This window comes from Echiichthys vipera (assembly GCF_963691815.1).
Source record: "Echiichthys vipera genome assembly, chromosome: 2".
Lineage (NCBI taxonomy): Eukaryota > Metazoa > Chordata > Actinopteri > Perciformes > Trachinidae > Echiichthys > Echiichthys vipera.
Genome location: NC_139827.1, coordinates 7,085,066 through 7,096,156, shown reverse-complemented (window position 1 = coordinate 7,096,156; position 11,091 = coordinate 7,085,066). Strand labels below are relative to the sequence as shown.

Genomic DNA, 11,091 nt, shown 5'->3' with positions numbered 1-11,091 from the left:
CGTTCATCAGTCTACGTGGTGGCTCGGATCCTGGCTCGGATCCTGGCTCAGATCCTGGCTTCTTTGCATTTTATGCCCTGTGCTTAGCTTGTGAAGCTAATCTTGTGTTTTTGCTACCTGCTTCAGATTACTGTGCTTTGCTGCTCAGTCCTGAGCGTTGCCTTCTCACTGCCTGCCTGTGGACCTGCCTGCCTGCCTGCTGCCAGCTCCCCGAAGCTCTCTCACTGTATCATCATTCCCCTACAGCGGACCTCGGAGAGAGGGCGGGGTCAAGGATGATGCCTAAGTTGCAGATGCGACATTGAAGCAGGTGGTGAGGGTGGCTGCAGAGATGGTCTTGTTGGAGAGTAAGAGCTGAGCTTCGTCGGCGTAGCAGTGAAAACAGAGGCCTTGTTGGTGCAGGATTTGATTGAGTGGAAGGTTAGAGGATGAAGAGTAGGGGACCAAGTATCGAGCCCTGGGGGACATCATGAGTGACTGGGGAAGTGGGGGATTTGCAATTGTTGACTGAAATGAATTGGTGTATAAGATTTAAACCCGGTAACAGTGGTGCTGGTGATGCCAAGTGAGGGCTGGAGGCTGGAGATGAGGATTGAGTGGTTGATAGTGTCAGAGGTGGTGTAAAGGCGGGGTCAAGGTGAGATTTTAATTGGGAGGGAACTGCTCTTTCTAAGATTTCTGAAAGGAAGTGGAGGTAGGAGATGGGTCGGAAATTGTTGAGGGTTTGAATTTCAATTCAGCATTGAATTCAAATGAAGCGACACAGAAATTCTTCTCAAAACTCCTCCATGTAAGTATTACTTTAATCAAATTAATCTACAGTTCATCAACTTTAATGTGTGCATGAACACGAAGCGACTGATCTGATCTTCATGGCAACAGTCTTGAGGGAGTAGTTCCTGCCCTTCCAATCATACCAGATAACATGGACATTATCAAATGCGATGGCACCGTGAGGTGCGTACATGCCGTTGGGGTTAGCCCGGTGGCAGGCGCCGTACCAGAAACCACCTAAAAAATGCTGAGCACAGTTTTTATCCCACTGGTCTTGGTCTTTGTCAAATGTGGTGAACTTCATGTTGTTGTTCTCTGCGAAACTGTCCCCTGGAAATAAAGACAAAATCAGAGTTAGCTGAAGTAAAGTTGATGTTTGAAACTCTGAAACAATGTTTCCATTTCACCATTGGATGATAAGCGGCCTTTTCTTTCTATAATAACTACCTGAATGTGGAATTAAATATAGTACAGTATAGTAGTAATATATGTACTTTTTATTGCACTTCATCTATTTAACAGCTTTAGTTACTTTTCAGGTTCACATCTTACATTACGACAACATGGGATAAGCTAATTTAATACAGTTAACTAAGATTAAACCTAGAAAAAATGCGAACACCACTACAAAATGACATAGAGACTGTATAGTGCACTGCTTCTATGACACAGCTATAGTGACCGTGAGCGTGACGAGATGGGGAGCTCCGGCTCGCCTGCAATAACATCTTACGTCCAAAGAGGCTGCTAGAAACAAGATGTCTCAAATCTTACGGATTACAGCTTTAATACTTCTTCCACCCCTGGCCTTAAATAGAGGCTCTGGCCTGTTCAGTGTGATACAAGCAGACAGTCCTCTCTAAATGTTAAAGGTTGAATATGGAGGACGAGCAGAACACCGCCATCTAGTGTCTCAATATCGCAGTGGCAACGACAAAAAATAAGTTCCAGCAGTCAGGTTGCCAGGTTCGTTGCTGACTGTCTCAAGCGATCAGCCTGCTTCATGTCAAGTGATGAAATCATACAGGGTAAAGACTAATTTGGACTAATCAATTATTTTTACAACAGTGTTTTTACGTTAGCCAGTCTTCAACTGGAAGTCTTTCTTTGAGTGGTGCGTAATCGATAAACTAGCTCTTACTCAGAATGATTCCTTGTTTCTGTAGCAACAACAGACAAACCTGGCAACCCACAATGCCCAACGCTATTGGCTGCTACAATGGAAACAGAACGTGACAGAAAGTCATTGTCAAACCAATACTTTCATTCTGTACTCCTCAAAATGCCCCGTGGGTGTATTATTATTTTAAATATAGCTTTAAATAAAGATTCTACATATTCAACCTTTAATACTTTCACTAAGCTCAGTGCACCGAGCTCAACCTTGTGGAAGCAGAAGCTCGTAGCCTCACCTAGGTAAATAATCACCATCTGACACTCGTTTTAGCGTCTTTCTTCTTTTACCCTGATAATTTCTGCACACTCCCTCGACTTAACTAACTCCAAAATGAATGGGCAACACAGGCATACTGTTTTAAAAATGAAACTATTGTTTTGGAAAACACTCAAAGAGATTTAATGTTTCATTTTTGATGAATCTGACAACAGTTTAATTTGTCTCTGAGAGCCACATTTTCACTTCACCACAGAAATCAATGCGAGACGTCATTAGAGGTTTTTAGCCTGTTAACCCACAGTATTACAGCAAAACACTCATCTCATCTCATCTTCATCCGCTTATCGGGGGTCGGGTCGCAGGGGCAGCAGCTTTAGCAGGGGACCCCAAACTTCCCTTTCCCGGGCCACATTAACCAGCTCTAACTGGGGGATCCCGAGGCGTTCCCAGGCCAGTGTGGAGATATAATCTCTCCACCTAGTCCTGGGTCTTCCCCGAGGCCTCCTCCCAGCTGGACGTGCCTGGCACACCTCCCTAGGGAGGCGCCCAGGGTTCATGCTTACTAGATGCCTGAACCACCTCAACTGGCTCCTTTCAACACAAAGGAGCAGCGGCTCTACTCCGAGTTCCTCACGGATGGCTGAACTTCTCCCCCTCTCTCTAAGGGAGACCTCCAGCTACACTCCTGAGAAAACACATTTCGGCCGCTTGTACCCGCGACCTCGTTCTTTGGGTCCTGACCCAGCTTTCATGACCACAGGTGAGGGTAGAAACGAAAACAAAACAATTTAATTTTAAGAAAAAATTGTAAGATTCTAAAAAAAATAAAAAACATAAGGAGAAAGGGACAATTTTGTTATTTAAAAAAACATGGTGAAAGAAGTATTTAGATCCTTCAAGGAATACTTTATCCTTGAATCAATGATCGTCCATATACCTTACTTAACTTAATGTGTTAACAAGATTCATCCTAAAGTAGTGCTGATGACTTGACAACTGTTGAAAATTTTAAACACAAACGTAGCAGAACAAGCTGAAAGCACATCTGACATATCATCACCGTAAAAGACAGTTATTGTGGAAACATAAGCATTGATCTGGACTCATTTTTCTGCCCTGATGTGAGTAAAATATCCTGTTTTTTTGGTCTCCATCAAATATCTGTGTCTTTGCGGTGGTGAATTGTTACTAAATACATTTTCTAAAGTCACGAGTCTTCATCAGTCCATCAACTTTGCTGCTTTTTACCCTTAGGTCAGTCAAATGGACTCCTCAGCTGTAAAATGACCACAGGTTTTAACCCTTTTATGTGTTTTTATATGTTTTTAGACGCACGTTTACAGGGTTTAAATCAAATCAAATCAAATCAAATCAACCTTTATTTATACGGCGCTTTTCATACAGAAAAGTATTGCAAAGTGCCGAGTTACAGAGATGTACAGAAGAAGAGAAACATCAAATAAAATCAGGAGAAGAAAGTTAAAAGAACCCAACCCTCCCACAGTCATGCACAGAGACACACACAGATGTATATACGTTCATTCACACATTCACATAAACACACACAGCCATGCAGGCACACAGATACACAGACTCACACCTACACCAACGCTAGCTGTCACTACAGAGACGCAATAGTCTCATTTGTATGTTTATGACAACCATGATAAAATCTGAGGTGTACTGACAGTCCATCTGCCCCCGTCAGTGTCCATGTCACAGTAGACATGCAGGGGCGTGGTCGGACCGCCCGGGTAGATGGTGTACACCCCACTGGAGCTGGTGTTGTCATGGCGATAGATGTCATCACAGTCGACGGGCAGATGAAACTGGGGGTCGGAGTAAACTGGTGCGGCGAGAACCAGCAGAGTCACGAATAATGTCGCCTGGATGTGAAAGAAAAGAGACGAATAATGAATGAATGATAAATATCTACTGCGGTGATGGATCACAATGAAACAAATCAAATAGCAAATGTTAAAGAATAAGGTTTGATGTGACAACTGCAGGATATTTGTACTCAATTATATGCAACAGACGACGATGACTGCCTTTTATTGATGGTAAAAACAATAATTAATTTAGTGTTTATGGCACAATAATTCAATCACGGCTTCAGCGACCGCCCGCGTTATGATCATCCATCATCTGCGATCAGAATCTGCCTTTGACAAAAACAAAAGCTATGTATTGAAATAATGTGTCAAATCAATATGTTTCTTTCTTTGTGAAGCCAGAAACTGAAGTTAAAGTTCCAGTTCGCCACATTTCCTCTCTTACCTGGAGGGATATCTAACCATCCTGATAGCTGCGTTTCTTTGATTTGGACTTTCTGCCTCCACCAGAATACTAAACAGGTGAGTGGCATTATTACATTATTGCTGCTTTGTTTAATATGTGAGATTAAAGGAGAATCCGCTGACCTCGCTGTCAAATGTTTCTTTGAGTGACAGCACAAGTCTGCTGCAGATTTATCAAAACCTCTGTAAATATATGCAAATATTTCCCAATTACCAATACAGGTAAAACTCCAGCAACACTTATGGTATGCAGAAAAACTTTATTGTTATTTACCCCTCATCAGGGTCATCCAAACTACAAGTGCTAGTGTTGTCTTAGCTTAGTGAAGTTGTGCAGGAAACCCCCTTCCTGCTTCTACAATTCATAATTTCCTAAAATTAACTGATGACTCTAAATTGCCCGTAGGTGTGAATGGTTGTCTGTCTCTGTTCGTCTCTATGTGCCCTGTGATAGACTGGCGTCCTGTCCAGGGTGGACCCCACCTCACGCCCGATGTCAGCTGGGATCGGCTCCAGCCCCCCGCGACCCCGACAGGGACAAGCTGTTGAAGATGAATGAATGAATAATTGGAGTTGTCTGACTCTCTGACTTTCATGTTGAAAGAAAATAATCTGGGTGCCATCATGTCTCCTTCAAAATGTATTTGCTGTTGTAAACGAGGGGAACGATACTGTTTTTGGTGTCATGTATGGTTTAAGGAAAGCTGTGTCATGACTAATGAGAAGACTTTATCGATGTGATACACTGAATACATTTTCATTATCTCTGACTGATTCTCCAAATTCTGGCGTGAAATCATCCAATCATCGGGTTTTTCAGCACTTACATACATCAAATAAGCCATCGAGACAGTTTTTTTTGTGACTCTAAATTGCCCCGTAGGTGTGAATGGTTGTCTGTCTCTGTTTGTCTCTATGTGCCCTGCGATAGACTGGCCCCGGCAGGGACAAGAGGTTGAAGATGAATGAATGAATGAATTAACTATTAATGGAGAAATCCGAGAGAGTTGCTAACAGCCGGACGTAGCTAACAGTGATTAGCTTGGGGCAGAGCGATGAAGGCATTAAAACATCTTTTTTAACCACTAATACTGCTCCAAATTACAGAAGCCCTCAAGGGTCATACATTACATACATTTTATTTCCTCTGTGTTCCCGTCATAACGAGATAATTAATTTGAGATCTCGAGAAAACAAAACGATCGTCTCGTCTATGACATCATTGCAGGAAACATAATTCACTGCATCACTGTCGGAGTAGCAGGAGAATATGGATCACCGTCACACGGGCTGAAACAGCTCTGTGCCTTTTTATTACAGGTAATGTTCACATTAGTGTGCGTCATCTAAGAAGACGGTTAGCAAGGCTTCAGCTCTATCAGAGGCGTGAGTGAGCCTGATGTCCTCATTAACTACATAGGTTTTAAACAAACTTTAGTGTCAACAATATTATATTATTGGAGTTTTACATTGAGCACAGATTACAGTTTAAGTTCCTAACAGTAAATAACCAACAGTGTTGTCTTGTTTTTGAAGATATGAGAAGTCTTTATGAGGCATGAAATGTCAGGTGTGATGGAAATCTCAAGCCGATCACGTTTCATTCATTATCTCTCAAATGAATTATCTTGTTATCTCGGGAAAACAGATCAAAATTATCTTGTTATCTCGGGAAAACGGATCAAAATTATCTCGTTATCTCGGGAAAACTGATCAAAATTATCTTATCACGAGAAAACAGAGGAAATAAAATGTATGTAATGTGTGACCCCTTAAGGGGATCCGTTGAAATTAACACCAAAGAGTTTTAATAGACTCTAGGTTCACTAACTACATTATTGATGCTTTGTTTTATGTGTTGGGACTCTCATCATGCTACGGAGGTTTGGTGTTATTTTGAGCAGTATGAGTTTTAATGCTGTCACCGTGCTGCCCCGAGCTAATCAGTGTTAGCCACGTTTGGCTGATAGAGACTCGCCCAGATTTCTCTATTAATAGTTGTTAACAAAAACTGTCTCAATGGGTTATTTGATGTGGGACGATTTTACGATGATTTTACAATGGAATTACACTTTACTGTGTTATGTTATCACACAGGACAGTCATTAATTGGTAATTAATTGGTAATTAATTGTGTGGATTCACTGAGCTGAGTGGCATGCACACAACAGCTGCAGAGAAGTAGAAGTGTCCATGTGTACAGCGCGTAATCAGATGTGAGGCAGATGCATTGTTTTGGTATTGATCCTATTGATGCAAGTGTCAATGCAAACAACAATCCACCGCCACATCTTTTCTTTTTGCTAATCTATAAGTCACACGATCTGTTGTGTGCATTTTTAGTTCATTGCGTAGAAAACAATCACTGGGAGTAAACAGCAGTTACAACATTTGGGTTTTCCCTCGCTGAGTGAGTCTGAACACGTCCCACTGGATGTTTGCACTGCAGCAGTGTTTATTATTAGTGTGAGCCTCTCTCTGGAGCAGAGGCAGGTTTGATTAAATTCATTTGCAATTTAATAATTTCAAAAACAGTGATAAAACACTGTAATATCAAATATCCATCTCCATCCGTCTCTTGTGCTTGTTTCATTGGACATTTAGATAATTCACTTTTTCATTTACATTTCAGCGAGATTACAGGTCTGACGTCTGGAGACAGATCACATCATTTGTTCACCGGGGCGCAAAGTGTATCCGTTAATGTGCAACTAATAATATCTGACAACACTATAAAGTCAACGATGAAATCCTCAATAACATCAACAACACCAACAAATATGCATTAAACTGATGTCATATATTTCGCAGAATCGATCTCACATCTGTATTGATGAATTTAAGACACAATAGCAAAATGAAACGTCTAATTTAACTCTGTGCCTTTCAAACTTTTGACTTTTTATTGAAGAAACTATCAAAAACACGCATTTGCTTCACTGAATCATATTAGCATATTTTAAGATACAGCTGAAAAGCAGCTTTTCCCCAACGTGAAACGATGAGATCTGCACTCATTTTGCTTTACTTCTGTTATTTTGTTCACACCGGACTTATTCTGTTACTATGTTCTTACTGGTCTACCTGATTCTGTTAGTTATGTTAATTTATGGTATTAATGCACTACTCCCCTTTATTCTGTCTATCAGGTCTTATATTGTATCCATCACAGCACTATGGTCACTTTATTCTTCAGTATTCATCTGTTACACAGAGCTAGCATATACTCAGACTGCTGTTTTCCTACCATGCACCACTATCACTTTATTATCTAGCTTATAGTTATATATTATATTTATACTCTATCACTGCACTATAGTTCTGTTTACGTCTGCTCATTACACATATGTATCATGTCTGACCTCATCTGAATCCGATCACTGTCCACTTATATCTTTTCTGCACTACAGTTCTGTTTATACCTGTTTCATATACACCCGTTCACAAGTCTGCTTACATCTGATACAAGCATATCTTTCTACATCTCCCGCCGACGACGTTCTCCGTATCTAACTGTGACTTGTGTGTGTTTAACTTGTACTAACATCTAGACACTTTCCTCTCTGCTGTTCTCCGTATCCAACTCTGTGACTGGATTCTAACCTGTACTAACACACTAACATCCTGACACTTATTCTACCTGTCCTAACACACTAACATCCTGACACTTATTCTAACCTGTACTAACACACTAACATCCTGACACTTATTCTACCTGTACTAACACACTAACATCCTGACACTTATTCTACCTGTACTAACACACTAACATCCTGACACTTATTCTAACCTGTACTAACACACTAACATCCTGACACTTATTCTACCTGTACTAACACACTAACATCCTGACACTTATTCTACCTGTACTAACACACTAACATCCTGACACTTATTCTACCTGTACTAACACACTAACACACTTATTCTACCTGTACTTTCACACTAACATAACTGACACTTGTTCTTCTTTTACACTTTATTCTTGTTGATAGGTTAAAATATTTTTGTATAGTTGCAGTCGTTATTTGCTGCTCTGTGTGCCCTGAATTGCCCCCCGGGGACAAATAAAGTTTTTTGAATTTGATTTGAATTGAGCCAGTTATGTTTGTACCTTGATGAACAAATTACTTTGGTTGAAATGTGTTTTCTGTCAAAGCTGCGGCTCTTACTTGCTTCATCATCGTCTTCGTCACGGAGAGGGAGGTTCACAGCTGAGTGGTCAGGTCCGTCAGTTGAAATAAACCCTGGTAGGAGACTTTTAAACAGTTGTGTGGGGGAGTATCTGTGGAGCCATGTGACAATCTGTGTTTACACAGACACACACTGACATGAAGTTTACCATTATTATTCAAGGACAGGAGCTGACGTCATGCTGTCGCTTCATTGATCCTGAGAATGTGGTGGTTTGGTTGTTACACGATTACACTGAAATGCACAAAGCAACCGTGTTTTCTTTAAAGCAAGGTGTGATATATTTGAAGAGCTCTTTTCCAAAACGAGATAAAAGCCAAATTTAAAAAAAATGAGTGTGTCATGCCACTTTGCTGTATACAGAACCTTTTCACTGCTTCATCAATGTTTCTGCCAAATCTCTATATTTCCCTGTTTAAAATGGTCTCAAGATGCAGTTCCTTTCCAAACCGCGACCAACGCCAAACCTATTTTTAGCCTAAATGCGATACTCCTCTCGACCAATCAGAATTCAGTGAGCGTTCTATGCGATCCAACATGGCGGCGCTCTGAAGCGGGAGAGTTCTTTGTTTAGTCCGTCCGTTCAACATGTTCAGACTGAGCCATAAAAAACATTTTGACAAGATACATTGAATATTGACCAAATGTGTGGGTCTGGGTAAAAAAATGTAACTTTCCTGAAAACTATTCAAATGGATTTGTAGCGTTTTGGAAAAGTGTTCCTCATTGAATGTTTTTAGATTTGACCATTTTAGGCACAAAAAAGAAGAAACAATGAGGTGTGTGAAAACTAGTAAAAGCAACATAATCAGAAAATTCTAAACAAGTCTGTGACATGGCTGGATTGTGGACTGGACCAGACCAGAATGCCAGACGTCTTCAACTATCAGCCAAGAAAGACACCAATAAAAGAAAGTGGGGGCCTCCAAAAGAAGATATGTGCCCAGGGGCCTCACAGGATCATGATCCGGCCCTGCATTGTGGAGTTTCACCAGCAGAATTTGCCCTCATGACAAGTCTTTAAACATTTACAAACAGCTAGAAGAGGTTCCTTCTCTGTAAACTGGAGAAAATCCAGATCAAATTTAAAGCTCCATGCAGCGGACCCCATCCTGTGAGGGAAACCCCATAATGACGCCATAAAAAGGCACAAAAATCTGCAGCAATACTGGAATTCTTCCTGGTTCCTTTCCTATAACGTGAAATGTGTGCAACAGTTCGGGACAGCTGAGGTCGTTCAGGCTTCCGAACATCTCAGACAAGTCAAACTGGAAGAGACATTACATTACATTTCATTTAGCTGACGCTTTTATCCAAAGTGACTTCAAATAAGTGCATTTAACCACGAGGTAGCAAACCCAGAACAGCAAGAATCAAGTAAGTGCTTTAGCTTCAAATAAACTATAGAGTGCTACATATAAGTGCAGGATGTAAGTGGATTTTTTATTTAAATTTTTATTTTATTTTTATTCAAATAAACCATCATCTTCTAAGCCAAGGTGAGGTCATTTTAAAAGATGATGCATAGACTTCCTGCTGTCCGGATGTCGATGGGGAGCTTGTTCCACCATTTGGGAACAGGGACAGCAAACAGTTGTGACTTGGTCGAGTGACTGGGTCATGTTTTGGATGGAAGTTTGCCGTTGTTTGGTGGCCTGATCCGTCAGTAGCACGGTATGCAAGAACTAGGGTCTTGAAGCATAGGGTTAGGGGTAGAGTAGACCCCATCACTGCAGAACACTGGAGGGATTATATAGACCATCAGACCCGAGGGGACGTAGAGAGGTGTCTAGGCTACCTTCAGACCAATTCAATTCACTTCAATTCAGTTTTATTCATAGTGCCAAATCATAACAAAAGACACTTTACAGACTAGGTAAAGACCACACTCTATGACTTATTTATGATTTACATAAACCCAACAATTCCCCCGTAGAGTACGGTGGCAATGAAAACCTTCCCTATAACAGACAGGAACGTCAGACAGACCCACCTCTAAGGAGGATGGACATCTGTCTGCACCGTTTGGGGAGGAAGAAAAGGAGAGAGAAAGAGAGAAAAGGCAGACAGATGGACAGAGAGAGACAAAGACAGAAGCAGCAGATTTATACACGGATATAAAAAAAGTGCAGAGACCATCACAAAAGTGGAATCACCAAAGTCATGAGTATTTAACTTCTAGGGGCCGACAGACTGAGACTGCCAGCAGGGCTTAAAAGTGTCTTGTGGCCTGTTGATCAGATCTAGAAGGATGATAAATTGTCTTCTCAGCAGCAGCGTGTGTGTGTGTGTGTGTGTGTGTGTGTGTGTGTGTGTGTGTGTGTGTGTGTGTGTGTGTGTGTGTGTGTGTGTGTGTGTGTGTGTGTGTGTGTGTGTGTGTGTGTGTGTGTGTGTGTGTGTGTGTGAGAAGGTGAGTCATCTTTAGTG

The 11,091-nt window shown here is 41.2% G+C and overlaps 1 protein-coding gene across 1 annotated transcript; it reads right to left on the bottom strand.

The window, feature by feature from the left end:
* Positions 1-282: 282 nt before the first annotated feature.
* On the bottom strand, positions 283-8,654 carry LOC310963732 (techylectin-5B-like; the record flags this gene model as incomplete). The annotated part of the gene is made up of 4 exons (XM_083936647.1): positions 283-477; positions 860-1,104; positions 3,855-4,056; positions 8,643-8,654. The coding sequence occupies 4 exons, from the start codon at positions 8,652-8,654 to the stop codon at positions 283-285; spliced, it is 654 nt and encodes a 217-aa protein (XP_083792773.1).
* Between the last annotated feature and the right edge of the window lie 2,437 nt (positions 8,655-11,091).